Source organism: Molossus molossus, unplaced genomic scaffold (genome assembly GCF_014108415.1).
Source record: "Molossus molossus isolate mMolMol1 unplaced genomic scaffold, mMolMol1.p scaffold_m16_p_16, whole genome shotgun sequence".
Lineage (NCBI taxonomy): Eukaryota > Metazoa > Chordata > Mammalia > Chiroptera > Molossidae > Molossus > Molossus molossus.
In genome coordinates this window covers 42,068,822-42,090,602 of record NW_023425351.1, presented here as the reverse complement: position 1 = coordinate 42,090,602, position 21,781 = coordinate 42,068,822, and the positions used below count along the sequence as shown (strand labels likewise).

At 36.1% G+C, this 21,781-nt stretch overlaps 1 protein-coding gene across 2 annotated transcripts in view; it reads left to right on the top strand.

Moving 5' to 3' along the window:
• Positions 1-21,781, top strand: part of STK3 (serine/threonine kinase 3) — a 319,871-nt gene that overhangs the window by 210,772 nt on the left and 87,318 nt on the right. Inside the window, exons 9-10 of one of the 2 annotated variants that reach the window (XM_036264224.1) lie at positions 15,321-15,513; positions 17,618-17,813. In XM_036264224.1, coding sequence (XP_036120117.1) covers positions 15,321-15,513; positions 17,618-17,787 — 363 coding nt within the window. In that variant the 3' untranslated portion in view covers positions 17,788-17,813. Of the gene's footprint in view, positions 1-15,320; positions 15,514-17,617; positions 17,814-21,781 lie in introns of those variants that run through there. The other variant, XM_036264223.1, reaches the window with a different exon arrangement.

Sequence of the window (21,781 nt, the reverse complement as noted above, 5' to 3'; positions counted from 1 at the left end):
TTAAAAAAATAGGATATACTTAAGGACTTCCCCCCCTTTTTCTTGAAAAGCAGGGACATACTGAAATTTACCAAGTACTTTCTAAATATTTTATTTTGAAAAGAGATTCTAACAAATTTTCTGGTTAAATAATGGATTACAGAGTTCTGTTCTTTCAATATAACAAATTGTATATGTAAATCCTTAAAAAGTCTGTATACTTTAGTTACCTGTAATGGAAAAATCATTCCTTGGGATATGCAGTATTTAATATAATATGTAGAACATTCAGCAGATGGCTAGATCATTTGTCTCTCTGTACATTTGAACTCCCTGAGTATTACCAGAGGGAAAAAACAACATCATTGTTTGGTGTCTACCTTGAGAAATTTCTGAATTTAATTGATATAGGCTGAAGCCCAGGCATCAGAATTTTTAAAAATCTCTTTAGCTGATTCTAATGTGGGTCAAAACCAGTAACTTATAGGTTCTAGCATTGGGTTTTATGATATAAATATTTATTCTGAAATAAAAATGTATTCAGTAAATGTTTATTCAAATAAAAAAGTTATTTTTTTCATTTTTTCTAAATTAAGATAATTTTTAATAGTTGTAGATTCATAGAATTTCAAAAATATTAGTTTCCATCTACCCCACATTCAGTTTCCTCTATGTCACATCTTACATTAGTATAGTACGTTTGTCACGGTTAGTGAGTCAATATTGATACATATTTTAAATTAAAGCACATACACTATCCAGATTTAGTTTTTCCCTAATGCCTTTTTCTGTTTTAGGTTCTGTCCAGGATGCCTTATTACATTTAGTTATCATGCTCCTTAGGGCTCCTCTTGATGTCACAGTTTCTCAGATTGTCCTTGATTTTGATGACCTTGAGAACTTTGAGGAATGCTGGTTAGGTTTTTATAAAATGTCCCAATTGGGATTTTGGGTGATTTCTTTTTCTTCTTCTCCTGAGGACACTGGGGTTATTGGTTTTTTGGTGAAGACCACAGAGATAAAGGCTAATCATATCACATTATATCAAGTGTACTAAAAGAAAACTTGTTTCTTCTACTCACAACACTTCTAACACCGAATGTGTGGATTTTCCATACCAAGCAATTTTCCAGTTCCCTGTGGACACTAACTGATGGTGCTACAACTTAATCCATTCTGACACTATCTACCCAGAGTTAGCACAGACCACAGGTTAAGGACTCAGGTCCACAAAATTGCTCCCCACCTCAGATGTCCACCACAAGTCTAGTGCTTCTTGTACTGACTATAAATAGGAGTTTTTCACAACCCCCTCTTCAGGTTTAGTAATTTACCAGAATACCTCACAGAACTCAAGAAAACACTTCACTTACTATTACTGGTTTATTATAAAGGACATGACTCAGGAACACCAAGTGGAAGAGATGCACAGGGCAAAGTATGGGGAAGGGGTGTGGAGCTCTCATGCCCTCTCTGGGCATGCAACCCCCCTAGCACTTAGATGTATTTCACTGACCTGGGAGCTCTCCAAACTCCTTTTAGGGATTTCATGCAGGCTCTATTATATAGACATGATTGATTAAATCATTGACCACTGGTGATAAGCTCAATCCCTGGCCCCTCTCTCTTCCCTCAAAGTCAGGGAGGTGGGCCTGAAAGTTCCAGCCCTCTGATTGCTCCAGCAATCAGCCCCTTCCCCCATCCCCCTTCCTTCCTGAAGAGTCACTTCAGGTATGATTGAAAGGGGCTTATTATGAATAACAAAAGATGCTCTCACTACCCAGTATCAGGAAGTTACAAGGGTTTTAGAAGCTCTGTTCCAGGAATTGGGGATAAAGAGCAAATATATATATATATACTTTTTTATATTACAGTATTATAAGTACATTCTTTAGACCTGACTTAACAACTGTTGATGTTACCCATGATCATCTGGCTGAGATAGTGTTTGACAGGTTTCTTCACAATAAAATTACTCTTTGCTTCTTACTATACTGTGCTTTTTTTTTTTTTCCTCACCCGAGGATATTTTTCCATTCTTTGTACAGACAGAGAGGGAGGGAGAGAAAGGAAGGGAGAGAGAGAGAGAAACATCGACGTGAAGGGACACATCGAGTGGCTGCCACCTGCACGACCAACCAGGGCCGGGGACAAACTGCAACCGAGGTACATGCCCTTAGCGGGAACCGAACCCGGGTCTCTCCGGACCGCAGGCCGACGCTCTAACCCCTGAGCCAAACTGGCCAGGGCTATACTGTGCTTTTTGGAAGGAAGTCACAATATACAGCCCATACTAAGGGAGTTGGGAGTTGTGCTCCTCCTTGAGGACAGTGTATCTACATAAATTATTTGGAAGTCTTCTACACAGATTTATCTATTCTCTCCACTTATTCATTCATTCTGATACACACACACACACACACTCATGGTTATTTATTTACACTTTCAGTTATAATCTAATACTACTTTATTTTTGTTGCTCAAATTGTTCTAGCTTTGGCTATTGAGAGTCTCTTAGTTGGCATCTTTGTTCCTTTGACATACCTTCATCATTGTTGGTTTGCCTTTTTTTTTTTTCAAGTATTTCCACACTGGCTGACACTATAAGGTACTCATCTTGTATATTTCCTGCCACAGTCCTAGAATCCTAGGAGCCTAGTCCCTTTTATTAGGCAGTGGTATTAGAAACCAAAATCAGGTGTGATTGTTGCTACTGTGGGATGTTGTCACTTACAGACCCTCTCAGCCTACAAAGGAGATGTGTATGCGTACCAACTTGTATATAATACGTATTTATAACTATGTATATGTATATATCTCCATCTATATCTATATTAAGTGAATCATGAGTTTATACTGATGTCTCTGACTAATAAATTACCATATGAATCATCCTGCCTCCCCTTGCTTGTTTATAACCCCCACTGCCATGGTGAGAAGCCTGGCTCCCACCATTCACCACCCATTTCTAAATGTGTTAGTTCCTATGTATATGTATAGTGGTTTCTGAGTTGTTAACCCATATTCCTGAAGGAAGCAACTTTATTGTGTAGAGCATTGTGCTTTTGTACAGTTCTTTTTGTTTTCAGTCTTACAGGCTCCATTCTTCTAAGGCTACTTAGGTTAGCATCTTTTCTCCCCACCTCCTTCAATGAAGTTCTTTCATACATTTGTAATGCAGTTAGATTTGTGTGTGTTTGTGTTTGTCACATTCTGCATTCTATACTGGGTTCCCCTGACCTAAATAGTTGTTTAAAATTTGCATATGTCAATGTTTACTTGTTATGGTATAAAATTCTGTGGTTTTTGACAAATGCATGGTGTCACATAGCCACCATTGTAGTGTGATACAGAATAGTTTCACCACCCTAAAAAATTATCATGCTTCACTTATCTAACACTCTTTCTCTACCCCTGAACCCTTTTCAGACACTCATCTGTTTATCATCTATAGTTTTGCCTTTTCTATAATGTCATATAATTGGAATCATACATAGGTAGCCCTTTCAGACTGGCTTCTTTCACTTAATAATATGCATTTAAGGTTCATCCATGTATTTCTGTGGCTTGTTAGCTCATTTTTTTTCACTGAAGAGTATTCCATTGCGTGGATGTACCACAGTTCATTTATTCATCTACTGAAGGACATCTTGCTTACTTTTGGTTTTTGGCAATTATCAATAAAGCTCTGTAAACATTTGCATACCAGCTTTTTTGTGCATGTAAGTTTTGAAATCAGTTGGATAAATGTCTAGGACTGTAATTGGTGGATCGTATGGTAGTTTAGCTTTATAAAAAAAAACTGCCAAACTCTCTTTCAGTATTATACCATTCTGCATTTACACCAACAGCGAATGAGAATTTCTGTTGCTAGCATCTTCACCAGCAGTGCATATTGTCAGGATTTTGTTTTTTCTTTTTTTTGCATTTTAGTCATTCTAATAAGTATTTAATAGTATCTTGTTGGTTTAATTTGCAATTTCTAATGACAGATGTTGGGCATCTTTTTATATGCTTATTTGCCATTTCTATATTTTTTTTACAAGGTGTGTGTTCAGTTCTCTTCCCCAATTTTAAATTGTTTTGTTTTGTTTATTTCCCTATTACTGATTTTTCAGAGTTTTTTGGACACAAGTCCTTTGTAAGATATGTGTTTGGCAAATATTTTCTTCCAGTCTGTAGCTTGTCTTTTCATTCTTTTAATGGTGTATTTCACCTAGCAGAAGTTTTTAGTTTTAATATCACCTGTCCATTTTTTTTCATGGATCTTGCTTTTGGTGTTTTATCTATAAACTCACCACCAAACTCAAGGTCACATAGATGTATCCTATGTTTTAGTCCAAAAGTTTTATATTTATAGTAAAGTCTATCTTCTATTTTGAGTTCATTTTTATTAAAGCTATGAGATCTGTGTCTAATCTAGGTTTTTTTCTTTTTTTTTTTTTTTGGTGTTTTTTGGCATGTGAATGTTCAGTTTTTCCAGCATCCCTTGTTTAAAAGACTATCCTTTCTCCGTTGAGTTGCCTTTATACCTTTTTCAAAGGTCAGTTGACTGTATTTGCATGGGTTTGTTTCTGGGCTGTCTTTTATGTTTCACTGATATATATGTCCTTTTTTGACTAGTACATTCTTGATTTACAGTAGTTTTATAGAGGCCTTAAAATTGGATACTGTGAGTCGTCAGACTTTATTTTTTTTATTCAGTATTATGTTGATTTTCATAGGTGTTTAGCCTTTCCATATAATATTAGAATTATTTTGTCAACATTTGCAAATTAGCTTGTTGGAGTTTTTAATGGGATTGAATTGAATCTATATATTAAGTCAGGAATAAATGATATTAAGTCTTCCAATCCATGAACATGGAATGTCTGTTTATTTAGAGCTTTCATTTGTTTCTTCAGTGCACATAGATTCTGTACATATTTTGTTAGACCTAAGTGTTTCTTCTTTTTAGTGCAATTAAAAATGTTTTTTAATTCCAAATTCTAATTGTTTATTGCTGGTATATAGAAAGCAAATGTTGTTTTTAATATTGTCCTTGTATCCTATGACCTTGCTATACTCTTATTTCCAGGAGTTTTTTGTTGGTTGCTTCCCATACGTGTCCCAACCAGATATCGAACCCACAACCTAGGTATGTGCCCTGACCAGAAATTGAATCCACAACCTTTTGGTATATGGGACAATGCTCCAACCAGCTGAGTCACCTGGCCAGGGCTAAAATACGTTTTTTAAAGGCAGTGTACACTAGTATATTTCTGAAAGGTACTGATAATATGTTTGTAAATGTAATAATCTGTTTTATATGAACATGTTTTATATATTTGTCTCCAATTGACTTCTAGTCTTTTGTCTTTGGTGCCCTCTTGTGGATTTTTTAAATAAATTTCTTGTAACAAAGTTTTAAAGGTGTTACTTTTATTTTAAAAGTTTGATTTTATAATCTTTATATTTTGTTAATCCTTTGACACATCTTTGGCTGTGAGAGAAAAAAGAAAAGTCATGGTTAAAATTGCTTTTACTTTTAATTTACTCTGTTGTATATTAGTATTGTGCACATGGGATGTAAGATAATCTTTTGTTTGGAAACTTAATATAATGCCAAGAACTTGTGCAGTCTTGCCTCATGGAGCCTCTGAAGTCCTGCCCACACGCCTTCTCACCATTTAGTCTTGTTGTGCTGATGAACAAGTCTTTTATGACTTTTGGAGATCCTGAAAGCTTTGATGTAACTTTAAAACATGCCTGTGAACATGCATAAAAGTTAGAATCTATGAAGGCAGAACTTTCTGTTTGTTAGGGGCAGGTATGTCAAAGACAGCAGCTGTATAAGCTCTTATGCTGCTTTGCAGTGAAACAGAAGGGGACCACCTACTTATAACAATGAGAAGAAAGTTCATTCTTTGTACAGATTTTCAGATACTGCAAATCATAGTAAGTTTTAATTGGTGGATAATTTATTACTTTTTTTCAGCCTGTCAAACATTGAAGCAATACTTAAGAGCAATTATTAGAAGGAGAATATTTTTTATGTTTTCTCAGTAGTTCTGAGCTCAGTTGGTTTGAATATGGTACTAAGACCAGAGTGAACCAGTTGATCTTACTGTGGGCCTTTCACTTGTAACATAAAAACAATAGATACTATGGGGTATATTGATAACAGGGCAATGGGGTAAATGCTGTCCTTTACCATATGTGGAAATAGAATTTGGGTCATGTCAATAGTGTCACCTTGCTGTACCAGAGAGTATTTTTAGTTTAATGGTACATAGGGTTCTTCCATGATCGGAAACTATAAGCAAATGTACAATAGGACCCTTTGAATTCAGCAGTTCTCAACCTGTGGGTTGCGACCCCTTTGGAGGTCGAACGACCCTTTCACAGGGGTCACCTAAGACATAACAGTAGCAAAATTACAGTTATGAAGTGGCAACAAAAATAATTTTATGGTTGGGGGTCACCACAACATGAGGAACTGTATTAAAGGGTTGTGGCATTAGGAAGGTTGAGAATCAAAGGCTTTTATACCTCAAGGAATAATTGAAATATATTATTGACACAGGTTAGCATATTAGTATAATCAGCAACCCCTGATTTAGTGATGCACAGGGAGAGAGGTAAAAGATTCCTGCCACAGTTTCCCCCAGTTTTATGCTCATTTCCTTAAAGTTGCATTGCACATGCCTTGCTGATTTCTTATTTGACTCTTTTATCACAAATTAGTAATCAGATTTCAATGCCTTTATTGTATGCTGAAGTAGCAAATTTTATTGTCTTTTTTTGGTTACAAAAATTGGCATTATCAATTTTGTTTACTGTCTTCATCATTTCAAATTAGGATCTTTTACAATTTCTCTTTAGAGTCAGTTTGGTCTCTTTAGGTTCATAATATTGGAGTTATCTTTGATTCATTATATATTACTGTCCAGCAAGTTTCTAGACTATTTTAATTCTTTTTTCAGATTTGACTTGTCATTTCTGTTTCTGTATGACCTTTTTTAGTATAGGCTCTCATGACTTCAAATCTGGATTTTAGTAATAACCTTTGAGTCTAGTCATTCTGTCTCGAGTCATCTTCTCTCATTCATTCTTTAGTGTCCAAGGTTCCTGTCACTCCTCTGCCAGGAAATTTATGCTGTCTCACTCTGTTTAAAGTGCTCTAAGCTGTAGGCCATCCCTCAATGCAATTAAACTCGCTGCTTTCCATTCTGGCCAGAAGATTTCTACCTTTGTGCTTGTTATTTTTTAAAATCTGGAATGTTTTTTTTTCAAATCTATCATTTCCTATTTTTCTCCTAGAAATCTTTATCGTAGAGAGCGCCAGCTTTCTAAGGCGACTAATTTTCTAAGGCCATCTTAATTCTTTTGTTTCTTATTTCTCAGTAGATTGTTTACTCATTGTTTATCTTTTGGATTGTAAGCTCAAGTTTAGCTGGATTTTATCTCCGAATGATACTTCTGGGTTTAGGTTTGGTATGGGTCCCTCTAGGGTGGATTCTTAATTTGTTTCCATCAGGTACTGGAGTGCTTTCATACTGGGACTACATTAGGTTAAATTTTCAACACGGGGTTCCCCAGACCATGTAGATATGTTAGAACCACAGCCCATGTCTATACATTCTAAAGTGAAGGGTCCCGCTCCCACCCACTCCTCATCTTTACCCAGAGCCCAGGTGAGACAGACACGTTTGCATAGCATCCCCTTCATCTGTGAGTACATTTCTTTGTTCACCTTTTTACTAAGGGTGTAGACTTCCAAGATTCCCAGTCTTTTGTGGGGGTTTTAGTTCTACTTTGGAGAATTGTGTCTCTTGTTCCTCTTCATCCACTAAAATGGATACCCCATCACCACATGCCCCTAAGGCAGAGCCAAGGTCAGATTTAGCTTATTTTCACTCTGGTTCCCAGGTCTGTTTGAGGCTCTTGGGGATTTCCCTTATTAATTGAAAGCTCAGTTATGCATTTACAGTGTTTATTATGTTTGTTGTTTGTTGTCAATGTCAGCCCTGATGAGCACCTCTAAGAGGTTTTAAATCTAGACACTGTAGTATCACAACATTTTGTATAATTGGTTCACTTATATATCTTACATATTCATTTATTTCCTGAAAATAATTGTTTTATGCTGTAGCAGAATGCATACTCTATAGAATTGTTTAGTTGAATGAAAGCCATTAAGATCACCAGAGATTTTCAACCTTTATCATCTCATGGCATACATAAACTTATTACTAAATTTCGTGAAAGCACACCAAAAAAATATATTTTTTGCCGATCTGACAAAACAAAAAAATAGGTATAATTTTGATTGATTTACAAAAAAAGTAATGCTGATAGCAATTACCTACCCTTTTAGGTCCAAAGTGACATTTTAAAAAATGAGGTGCCTATACTTGTATATAAGGATTTCTGGTACCAAGAGTTAACCAGTCAGATGCAACCTTATTATGTGATATGAGCAATGAGATGCAACTCTATGGTGTGACCTGTATATTTATGGTTCAAGACAAGGCATTCACACCTGATGGCTACTGTTGTGTTGTCTGTTGACAATCTAAGGGAGAAGAGGTCAGTGTACTTGACTAAATAGCCAGGTATTGCATGTTTTAAAAATTTTCATGGCACACCAGTTGAAAATTGATCTCTGTACTGATAATGTGCTGTTAGGTAATTTCATTACCAATAAAGATGTGTTTAATAATATTTCAAGAAGAGAAATAAAATAATTAGAATATTTCCAATCAGAAAGATAACCTACTTAAGGATAGTTGAACAATCTCAATGTTGCAAGTGACAAATGCTTTCTGAAATGTTTGTGTAAATATCCTTAAAATCAGACAATAGTAGCTGCCAATTCTTTAAGGTAGTAGGTACTGCAAATGTAAAGATACCTAATGCAAAGTCTCTGATTATTTCTCAGACTGTTACAGCATAAATCTGTCTTAGCAATGGAGTAGGATTTCCTAATAATGTTTTCAAATATTTGTATTCCGTGTGGATTTTATGATTCATAACCTGGATTATCATCAGTACTCTGTTTTGCATTCCTGGCACATGATGACCACTGATTGAAAATGCTATTCTATTCCTTACTGGAATTGGCTGCTTTATACAGTGGGAAGCATCTGTGCTGCAGACCTTTTTCTATCAAGTATCAACATGTTTTTCTTCTGCTCTTCTGTGCGGAATAACAGAATACATATAAATGAAGTATAGTTTAGAAAAACTTTGTGAATTTCTGTTTTATTATAAAAATGTAAAGTATAAAATGAAATTTTAACAATAATGTAAAATATCAAGATTTTTAAAGTTAATGATTTTCAAGAAGTAAAAAGTGTTGCTGTGGTATTTTTTTAATACCATCACCAAATGAGTTTTCTAATTTCATAAAAACTAGTTCTTATTCCATCTGTATTTTATTAATTACTGTTTGAGTGCCATCGTTTCATTAGTGAATTGAGTGCTCATTACTTTTTTCATTGCTACATTTTTACTATCAATTTGTAAATTAGATTACTATCCTTTAGCAAAGAGACTATGCAAGTAAAAATAAGCTATAAAAGCGATCCTTTCCAAACTTGATTCAATATTTTTATAATTTTATAGATTATCTAAGCCAATTGTGTGAATCCAGAGGTGCAGCCTTCATTATCCCTTTGTAGATTCAACTCTAATACAGAACATAGGAAGACTAAAAGTATTATATCACACCAACCAGATGTTATGTTTCTTGTTAAGTTTAATGGTCACAGCATTGAATCTTATGAGGATAAAAGACAATGACTCACACATATAAAAATAGATTTAGTGTTTTGGGAATGAACTAGTTGTAACCACGATAAAATAAGATATTAAACCAGCAGTAAGTAGGTTTTTAAAAAGAACTGATAGAAAAATCAGCTTCTCCCCTCCCTCCATCCCTCTTCATTTCAGTGGGATCTACTGGAAAGAGTAAATCCCAAAGTTTTTTTTAACAAGTACAAATCAGTTTATTTGTGTATATTAGTTTGTTTGTTTCTTAACTTAGGAAAATGAAACATTTTGTACCTCTAACCTGTAATATAAATTATATTAGACTTGAGAAATTCTATAGATAATTGAAAAACTTCATTCAGTTGAAAGTTAGATCTCGGGCTATAGAATTAGAATGACCTGGTTAGAATCCTTGCTCCTCCACTTATTTGTTCTATGACCTTGTAAAAATTATTAAACCAGTTTGAACTTCAGGTGTATCATTTGTGCAGTGGGGATAATAATATATCACAGGATTAATAAGAGGATAAATGGGAGTAGCCTACAGTAATTCCTTAGCATAGTGCTTATCGCTCTTTAATGATTACTATTTTAGTCATTAGATGAATGATTAACTATAATTCTAGTTAATAATATTATTTTCCTTCCAAAACATTTTCAATAGCCACTCTGTGTTTTAAAATAATAAGTTGGTTTAAACAAAGTTTTACAGTAGAACCTTACATGACATTTTTCTTAGTTCAGTGCTTCGGCACCTTCCTCACAATGAGGGCTTTAACATTCATTTAATAGACTGTGTAATGAGAACAAGGCTTTGTACTGGATACTGGGAATATGACTGTTAACAGGATCTGGTTACTGCCCTTATAGATTTTAGAGACAATGGGGAGATTAGGACCAGTGAAATGTATGGACAACTCCAGTATTGTGTCCTAAGTGTATGATGAGCTCAAGTACAAGGTGCTGTGGCAGTAGAAAGTGTGACACTGCATTCAGGCTCTCATTTCTGAGCTGAAAGGGATGTCCAGTATAGTTCTGTTGTAAAAAAGAAGTTGTACTATAAGGCATCCCCTCAAATTTATATATATATATATATTACATATCTAGTCTACTCATCCTTCTAGACCTAACTTAAGGGCAGCCTCCTCTATGAGGCTTTCTTCACTTACTAAGGGCAGAGCCAGAGGCTCTGTTCTTGATTGTCCCATTGTACTTCCCAGCACTTTTCCTTCAACACTTAAAATACCTGGTAATTTGTTGTTCATATGTCAGTCAGTTTCTTTTAGACCTCAAACTCCTTAATAAAACAAAGTAAGCAAAACTGTTTCTAATTCATCTTTGTGTCTCAATGCCTGACTCATTATAAAATATGTAAATGTATAATAAATTGCTCACTGAATGAATTAATAAGAAAAAATATAAATTGATTCATTCATTAAATAAATTTTTGTCAAATGCCAACTATATGCCAGGTGTTCTAAATATTGTGGATTCATCAGTAAAAAAAAAGTCTTCTTTTATTAAACTTACATTCTAGTGGTAAAGAAGGCCCAGGTATGGGCTCTAAAGAATACAGAAGGATGAAAATATGATGAAAATTTCAATTTTAGATTGGTGACCAGAAAAAGCTTCAGTAAGGCGGTGACGTCTAAGGAGAGACTTGATTTAAGTAAAGGACAAAACTGGTGTGGAAGAGTATTCCAAGCTGAGAGATTAGCCAAGTTAAAAGCTCGAGGAGGAACATGCTTAGAATGCTCAAGAAACAGCAAATGAGGCCAGCATGGCTGGAACTTGATGAGTGAGAAGGAATGTGATAGGAGATGGGACTGGCAGATACTACTGGGCCAGATCACATTTGGCCATGATAAAGATTTTGGATTTTATTCTGAGTGTGATCAGAGGCCAAATGCAGGGTTTTGAGCAGGAGAGTAACATGATGTGGTTTGTCTTTGAAAGGATCAATCTGCCTTTTGTGTGGGAGACTAAAGGGGGCAAGAGTTGGAAGCAGTGAAAACTGCTAGGAGGCTGTTGTAACAGGCCAAGCGAGAGCAGATCGTGGCTTTGACTAGCATGGACCAAATAATTCGTGTGGGACTCTGGGAATAGGATGTCGTGGCGTAAACTGTTAAAATTATAAGCCTGAATCTCTAACTTAAGCATTCAAGTAGATCGAAATTTAAATGTAAGTACATGTATTTAGTGAAATAATAGATTAAGAAATAAAGGAACTAGTTTCTTAGTTCTAGTTCTATGGTTTTTATTTTGTTTTTCTAGCTCTATAAGGTACGTGTGTGACCTTGGGAAAGTTTCTTACTTTCAGTGGGCCTCAGTTTTTTTCATATATAAAATGAGGGCTTGAATTATTACTATCCCTGATTTTATAATTATGTGAAAAAGTAAATATATAACGAATGTTTACTGTATAATGGGATACTGAATGAAATACTTTAGTCAGTTCAGAAGTACCATAAGTTATTCTTACTATAGGATACTTATATTTATAAAGGATTTTCAAACAGTTACAATACACCATCATAAATTTAAATGCAAAAGTGTGTAGATTATAAATTCTACAGAAGTTTGAAAAAGAGGATAATTAATAAAGACTGAATTAGCCATGAAAGTGATATATACTTGATTTGGGACTGGGTAGGAGTTAATTAAAATGAATAGAGAGGAAAGAGCATTCTGGGTGGAGAAGACAACGAGCAAAGAGGAAGACTTAATGAGCATAGCATGATATGGGTTTTTGGCAGCTAGGGACTCAGTTAAGGTCAGCCTGAGTATATTGCAAGATATGTGAACAATGGGAAAACAGAATTTGCTAGACAAAATAACACAGAGGTCACTAAAATCTAGTTAGAAATGTTTAGCGTTTAATGCAGGCAAGAACTGCAAGTATTGTAGATTCTTCAGTACAAAACTATATTTTTATTCACACAGTTTTCAAAAAAGATTGGGATAGTATATGTACTTTGAAGTAGGCATGAAACTACCATGTTCCTAGTAGTATACAGGAATTTTGCATAGCTTTCCTCAATCATGATAACACCAATGAAAGAAAAAAAAAGTTCAGAGTTTAAATAGATAGCCTAAAAGTATTATGCTTAGCAATTGACTGGAGCCAGAATTTGAACTAGCATCTCTCTGATTCTAGAAAGTCAGGGTGGGAGAGACTCTTCAGTCAGGAAGCTTTATTAGCAGTAACCCAGGCATGAGATACTGAGAAATTTACTCAGTAGCAGTGGGAATGGAAAAGAAGTGCTGGAACTGAGAGAGAATTTTTTGAAGATGACTTTGTTGACTATATATAGGGGCTAAAAGAGAGAATAATCCTAAGAAGACATTGAACTTTTACTCTTAGATAGCTAATGAAGATCACTATTCTTTGTGGTGGTGGTTGGGGATGGAGGCAGGCAGGAGAGGCTAAAGGAATGGATAAAATATCTGATATGGGAATGTTGAGTTTTAAACATCATGAACTATTGAAATAGTAAAGTCAGGAAGATTTCAGGATTTAGGAGTCCTCAACATATTAGATAGTCAAAGGCCTAAGAATGAAGAAGTCTTCTAAAAGACAGAGGCTCATGACAGAAGAACAAAAGACTGAGAGATAGAATGCTGAGTTTATTGTTGGAGTAGGAAGAAGAGGGCTGTCAGACAGCCGAGTGACATGGATGTTCCTATTCTCCATGTTTGCATTCTAACCTCTTGTCAGACTGGGTCATGCTTGTTTCTTTCTACTTAAAGTGAAATAGATATTAATGAATTTCAGTTCATGATCACATTTTTCAAAATAGTGGACTGTTTGATCTCTCAAACCATTTGTTTATTTTATGCCCCATTTCCAGTTTATATTTTGGTGAACATTCTAAAGAGCATCTTTAGTTCATATTTTATTACTGACTTGATTATTCTGTAAATTTACGTTTAAAAGCTAATAGCTACGCCCTGGCCGGTTTGGCTTAGCAGTTAGAGCATCGGCCCGCGGACCAGAGAGTCCCAATTCAGTTCCTGCTAAGGACACGTACCTTGATTGCAGTTTGTCTCCAGTCCCTGTTGAGGTCGTGTGGATGGCAGCCACTCGTTGTGTATATCTCACATTGATGTTTCTCTCTCTCTCTTCCTCCCTCTCACCCTCCTGCTCTATCTAAAGATAAATGCAGAAAATAAATAAATAAAAGCTAATGGCTAGGATATTACAAGAAAAGTGTACATATTAATAGAATAAAAGGTAAATTGGATTTAATCAAACTTAAAACCTTTGGTGTATCAAAGGAACTTTTGTGAAAAGAAACCCAGAGAATGGGGAGAAATATTTGCAAGATTAATATCCAGACTGTATAATGAATTCCTACAACTCAACAATGACAAAAGCAACCTATTATCAAAAATGGGCAAAGGACCTAAAAACACATTTCTCTATACAAGAAGATATACAAATGGCCAATAAGCACATGAAAAGATACTCAGCATCACTAGTCATTAGGGAAATGCAAATCAAATCAAATTATTAGGATGGCTATTATAAAAAAACGGACATTAAGTGTTGGTAAGGACGTGGAGAAATTGGGCATGTGCACTGGTGGCGGGAGTGTGAAACGGTGGAGCCACTGTGGAAAACATTTTGGCATTTCCTCCAAAAATTAGAAATAGAATCACCATGGTATAGAATTGTAATTTTAGGTAGATACTCAAAAGAATTAAAAGCAGGGACTCCTATAGATACTTGTATACCAGTGTTTATAGCAGCACTATTTATAAGAAATAATTATAATAATAACAAACTATAATAACTAAAAGATGTAAATAACCTAATGTTCATCAGCAAATAAGTGAGTAAATAATATATATATACACAATAGAATATTCTTCACTCTTAGAAAGGAAAGAAATGCTGATACATGCTACAACATGGATGAACCTTTAAAACATTGTGCTAAGTGAAATAAGCCAGACACAAAAGGCTATAAATTGCATGATTTTACTTATATGAGGTATCTAGAATAGGCAATTCATAGTGAGAGAAAGTAGAATAGATGTTACCAAATACTGGGGAAAGGGAGGACTGAGGAGTTATTTTTTCAAGGATAGAGTTTCTATTTGGGATGATGAAAACGTTCTGGGTGTAGGGGATGATTGCACAACACTGAATGTACTCAGTATTACAGAACTATATACTGAAAAGTGACTAGAATGTTAAATTTTATGTTATGAATACTTACACAATTTTTTTATTATGGCTGTTATAGTGTCAACATGTTCTATCTTTAATGTGCTCTTTTATTTGTTTATTTTGTCACTATATTCTTTGTTATGCATTTGTTGATAATTTATCTAGCTTAGTCCTCATTTTAAAACTAGCTAGCAGCCTTCTATTTCATCAATTTCTGTTGCTTCAGCTTTAATTCCCCAAAGTTTTAGGTTATTTTGGATAACTTTGGCTTTTATGATAACATTTGTGTGTGTTTCCTTATATTAAAATTAGTAGTAATAGTATTTTTAATTATTAAAAAATATGTTGAGAATTAAGAAATCCAGCTGTCTCAGAAAAGTCTTCCTTCATTGCAGTGTTTTGCTTTCAGGATGAAGATGAGCTGGATTCCCACACCATGGTGAAGACGAGCTCAGAAAGTGTGGGCACCATGAGGGCCACGAGCACGATGAGCGAAGGGGCCCAGACCATGATTGAACATAACAGCACAATGTTAGAATCTGACTTGGGGACCATGGTTATAAACAGTGAGGATGAAGAAGAAGAAGATGGAACTATGAAAAGTATGTGGCTTTTTCCTATTGAATATTTTCTGTTTTGAAAGTATGCTTCCATAGAAACCATGATAGTTCTGTATTACTTTTTATAGCCAGTTGTGGAAATGTTTGTTTCTTTACTTTATTTGACAGTAAAAAAGGGAATGGCACAAATAAATTACAAAACTGTTTTTTTTTAATGTAGAAGAAAGCAGCACATCTCTAACTTAGGGTTATGGAACTTTTTTGTTGAAGGATGCTTACTCATAACATACTTTAATTGCAAAGTATTTTACAGATAAAAAGATAACTGTTTTTAAAAATATGTTTTTATTGATTTTAGAGAAGGGGAGGGGGGAGGTAGGGAGGAGGAGAGGAAAAAAGAGAGGAAGAGAGGAAGAGAGGGAGAGAGAGACAACCAGATACATTGATGTGGGAGAAACATCAATCGGTTGCCTCCTGTATGGACCTGGACCAGGGACGAAACAGGCGACCATTTGGTGCACAGGATGATGCTCAACCAACTGAGCCACACTAGCCAGGTCAAAGAATCCATTGTCATCAAATTGATGAGATAGTAGAGATTATTTATCTGTTGGTGACTCTGGGAGAGCAGTTGTTTCAGCAAAGTGAAGACTGAGCCTTTTACCCTTTTCAGCTCAGATATACTCAGCTGTGTCTCTGTGCTACAATTTTCTGGTCTTACACTGCAGCGCTGATTGCTCTGAGAGGGCTATCTTTTGTTGGTTTCAGATGAAGAACCACTCAGTTTAGAAGCTATGTTTCATGGCTTTAGCTACTCTCTTACTTATATCCTTACCTCATCTATTGGTCTTCCTTTCTGCCTCTCCTGGAATAATGTAACCATGGATCAATCTATTTGTCCATCTTGTTGCATCTTCACTGTGGCTGCTAAGTGCTGATGGAGACAGTCTCACATATGTACAGATGACGACCACCAGTTCATTGCCTTCAGCCCCATTTGGGCCTTCAGAATGTTTCTCTGCTCAGCTTTCTCATTCTACAAAAGGGCTCCTTCAGACCTTTGCTAAAAATCTCTTTCTGCCACCCTACCTCTCAGTTTCAGTAGATGACTTTGCTTCCTACTTCCAGAAAGGAATGAAATGTTATCATGTGAGAATTAGAGAAGCTATGTATGTGTTTTAAACATGGACTTTGGAGTAAGAGAGGAAAATTAGAGTTGGTCTTAACCTCTCTCTCACCCCCTCATTTAATTAACATCAAGTATCATGCTTCCTAATGGATCTCCTGCCTCCAATCTTGGTCCCCTACCTTCTATACAGATCTCATCATGTCTCTTTTTTGCTTTTGGTCCTCCAGTGACTCCCCATTGCTCTTAGCATAGAGCCCAATATGGATTAAAAGGTAGTATATTCTCTGGTCTCTGCTTACCTTTCTGTTCTCAGGTCTCACTACTCCTTCTTCTAGTTCCTCAGCTCTTAAAATACTCATCCTTACCTTTGGGCTTTTACACTACCCAGATCCCTCTGTTTTGTACTACCCAGTATCTCCCTCTGTTTAGATTCCTACTTCCTTGGCTAGTTCTCAGGCTCAGTTAAGAGGTTTGCTTCATCTACTGACCCAGGTTAGGGATGGGTGCCCCTTCCATAGACACAAATCTCACTTCATGCTTTTACTCTGAAAAACAATTTCACGCTCTATTATAATTGCCTATTTCTGTGTGATTATCTATTTACTCCCCACTGTATTCCCAGTGCTTAATACATACCTAACACAGTAGTAAGAATTCATTAAATGGTTTCTGAACAAATGATGTGGTGTAGTAAAAAGAGCATGGGCTCTAAAGTTAGACACTTCTAATTGTGTGTGACTTAACCATTTAGGGCTTCAGTGATGTATATCTGTCTGTGTATGTAATTATGGGTTAATTTAGGTAAATCCAGCACCTAGAAGAGTGCTTTCAGTACGATAGGTAATCAGTAAAGGTTAATATTTACCTATATTCTTTGTCAGTTTGTCCTTCCAACAACTTGAAAAGTTGGAGCATCTGGAGAGCCCAGCCCTGTTTCCCACACAGCGAGGGAGGCCTGATCTTCCTGGGACCGGAGATGCTGAGCCACTGAACAGTTCTGTTCTTTTCCTTTTCCAGGCAAACCCTTGCTCCAGCCTTCCCCTGCCTCCCCCAAGACCTTGCTCCATCTCTCCTTATTCAGTAAGATAGCCAAAGGGGATTCTGTAGAGAAGAATGATCTCCAGAGTGGACAGAGTAGCACAAGCATAAATGCGAGCGATGTGAATGGCAAGAGGAAAAAACAGTGAGGGAGCACCAGCTGATCTGATATCTCCTGACTAGGAGAAGACTGTGGTTAATAATGTGTATTGTGATAAGTTGCAGGTGAGAGAACTATTATATTTCACTGTTTGTGAAATCTGATATCTCTTTAGGAAAGTGTCATAGAAGCATGAAAGGGTAAATTTAAATTTTATTTTACTTTTTTTTTTTTTTTTTTTTTTTAGAAAAGAGAAAAGGTGAATTTCTCAGATTATAACTGTTAGTAATTGAGGGTCTAGTATGGGCCAAACATTATTCTCAGGACTTTCCATACATTATTTTATTGACTCCTCACAGGACCCTGTAAAGTAGGATTGGCACTACCACTCACCACTAAAGAAAGATAAATGACTTGTTCAAGATTTCATAGCAAGTCAGTGGTAGAACCAGAATATCTGTGTGTTCTTTAGGAAAGAAGACTTGGATTGTTATAAGTCAGCTTAGCTTAGTGGGAACAAATCATATCAGAATAATATAATTTCCTTTTTTTGACAGCATCACTAAAATTCTAGATTAGAGAAAATGTAGGGTTTGGATTTTGTGTTTTAGGATTCTGGAAAAGTATTTGACAAGGTCTTTGATGATATCCTTTTGGACACTATGTAATATGATCTAGTTGATAGTTCTGAGGATTGAACAGTTATATCCAAATGGTCTTGTGTCAGTCAAGGATTATTGGAGGAAACAGAAACTACTCTAGGTATTTTGAAAACATAGAGAGTTAAGTCAGAAGTATGGATATTAATAAAATCAGTGAAAAGGGCTGTGTAATCTAGTCCTCCAGGAATGACTCCCCCCAACACCACCAAAATGACCCTAATGCAACAACCTCTGTGATCAGGAACGGTGAATCCAGAGGCTACCATTGGCACTATTGAGTTCAGTAAACCAGAATGATCTCAATGACTATTGCTATGTGGGGATTAGAAAGCTACCCTGTCAAGGCAACCACGCCTTAGCACCTGTGAGGCTGGAATGCTGCTGTTAATGAAAAAAAAAACTCTTGGTAGATTGAGCATCATCCCATGCACCAAGAGGTTGGTGGTTTGATTCCCAGTCAGGGCCACATGCCCAGGTTGTGGGTTTGGTCCTCAGTAGGGGGCGTGCAGGAGGCAGCTGATCGATGTTTCTCTCTTATATAGATGTTTCCATCTCTCTCTTCCTCTCCCATCCTCTCTCAGACATCAACAAAAACATATTAAAAAATCAAACTCCGTTTCTTCATAACCGTGCTTGGCAGAAGGAAATAACTAAGGTAGCAGCCTCATGGCCTCATCCTCCTTTCTTGTTTTCCTGGTTGTGGAAGAAGTACATGTATCCAGGATAAGGTGCAAGGCATGCTGGGAAATGTAGTGTTGAGCTTCCCAGCCTCTACAAAAGGAAAGCTTCCCAGAGGCAGTGGCACGATGTTAAGTATAAATTGTTTTCAACCAGAAGAGTTCTCACTGTGTGCTGTAGGGTTTAGGCTTTAGCCCTGGCTAGTTCAGCATTTTTTTTTTTTATCCTCACCCGAGGACATTTTTTGTTCAGATAGAGTGGGAGGGAGAGAGAGGAAGAGAGAGAGAGAGAAACATCGACGTGAAGGGACACATCGAGTGGCTGCCACCCGCACAACCGACCAGGGCCGGGGACAAACTGCAACCGAGGTACGTGCCCTTAGCGGGAACCGAACCCGGGTCTCTCGGGACCGCAGGCCGACGCTCTAACCGCTGAGCCAAACTGGCCAGGGCTAGTTCAGCATTTTTAATAGAAACTTGATGAAGCTATAGAATGAAAGTCCATTAGAATTGCAAATGACATGAAGTGGAGCAAAATAAAAATAGCTGCTGAGACAGACTCAGGATCTTAAGAGATCTCCATAGGCTGAAGCATTGGCCTTGATTTATAAAACAAACCCTGGTTTGGGGTTCATGTAACTAACCTCACAAATGTTTATCATAGCCCCTCGGAGATGCTGGTTCTATAGACCAGAGACTTGGCATCTCTATTTAAAAATCAAAACAAAAAACGCTGTAAGTGCTTCTGAGGTAGAGCTAGGACTGATAACCACTTTTAGAATAAGGAAAGAAGCAACTTGACTCAGAGCCTAGAACTCATCTGGAGTATGTAGAAAGGATGGAGAGACATTGGAGCACTTGAGCAGAGAGCGAGCTGGCTGGTGAAGTAGGTGGATACAACATCATTACTCTACAGAGGTAATGATGTTGTATTAAGAACGGGTGGAAGAATAACTGCTCATGTTGACTAATGTTGTTTACTTATATTAACCTTTCATAACTGTGTTTAGTAATGATTAGATATTGAGTTAAATAATTTGAATACATATTTTTTAAATTTCTTCTTTGCATATACCTATAATAGTGATTTTAAAAATATATCACAGTTTATTGTTTCATTTTGGACAGTACATATAAGTAGTTTCACTTAATTAATGATAAAAGAGAAATTAAGATCTGCTTTAGATTTTTAGGAGTTTATCCTGGAAATAGATTCTAGATTGATTTAAAAAGGATTTAGGAGAAATAAGCAGGAAGGGAAGACTAACCATGAGGTATTCCTGCTCCCTGGTTCATCTAATGTCCCTGGACAAACTGTAAGTATGAGACCATTTGCCCTGAGCAACAGCTTTCATGTCCCATTGTGTGCTTGGTAACACCTCTCCAAGTTCTGGTTCTGGTCCTTTTCCTTCTTCTTTTTTCCAAAATGTATTTCAGAAAAGAATCAGATATGCAGAAGTAAAGTATTTAATAATGTCTAATGTTCATGAAATATTTACATTTTTTCCAAAAATTATAAAGCTTTGAGCCAAAGGAACAAATCAATAAGGATAGCCTTTGAAATGCCAAGAAACAACCAGGACAGCAGTGTGAGAGGCAATGGCTTTCCCATTTCTCCAGAGATCTTACCATTCTTGCATAAAAAACTTTTCTTTGCGACTTTAATTGGTAATGTTAAACTTGCCCACAACATGGCAATTTAAGTGAGAGCAGTAAACTACAGGTCCCACTTGCAGCTTGGTACAAATACCTGTAGTATTACCGGGCAATTAGAAACCCTTCATTTACTCTACAGAGGTACTAATGTGTGGCTACAGTGGTTTGGAGTCACTTCTAGGTACTGAATGTGGTCTGTTCCTCTGTGTTGGTTGGTCTGTGGAATATTTAATGATATTGTGACCCAGCTCAGGCCTGTTGGTGCAGATATTTTGATTTTAGGATACCTGTTTTACTAGCACAGAGTACAGACAAGTATATAAATATTAATTTTCCTTGTACAAATGAAAAGTTGTCTTTCTGGTAAAGGCGTCTAAAGAAAGGGTTTCCATAGACACCCAGTTGCTGTTACAATGTTCATTATTTGCACAGGAAGTCACTTCTTTTATTTGACTAAAATTCTTGGGCTTCAGTTTTGCCCTCATTGGAAATGGAAAACAGCTGGTCACTATTTTCTGGTCAAGAACCCTTTGGATATACTTGGATACTTACTATGTTATATCCTTAGACTTTTCTTTTCCTGGCTGAACAACTTCAGTCCCTTTAACCTTTGTACAGGTATTATTTTCTAAGTTTTTAATCTTTTTTATGAATGGCCTCTGGATCGTCTCCATGTTGTCTGTGTACTCCTTTGTGTTAAAATACAGTCTGATGAAGTTAAGAGAAAGCTGATGTCAGTAGCTTCTGTATTAACAGTCTATTTTTTATATATATTAATTATCCTCTTGGCAACAAATTAAAGGACACATTTCCAAGATCATTAATCAGGTGGATCACCCACACATCTTAAAATATTTTTAGAAGAACAAATTAGGTAATATAAGTCCTTTTGATGTCCAGATATATTATGCTAAAGTTATAATTGTTATTTCATTCCCTACACTTGACTGACTTTGTCATTATCATGCTAAGAAATTAAAAACTAAACAAATTATATTTTGTTAAAATGCTTTAAAAAATTTCTTTATATCTTTGAATTTCCATGAAA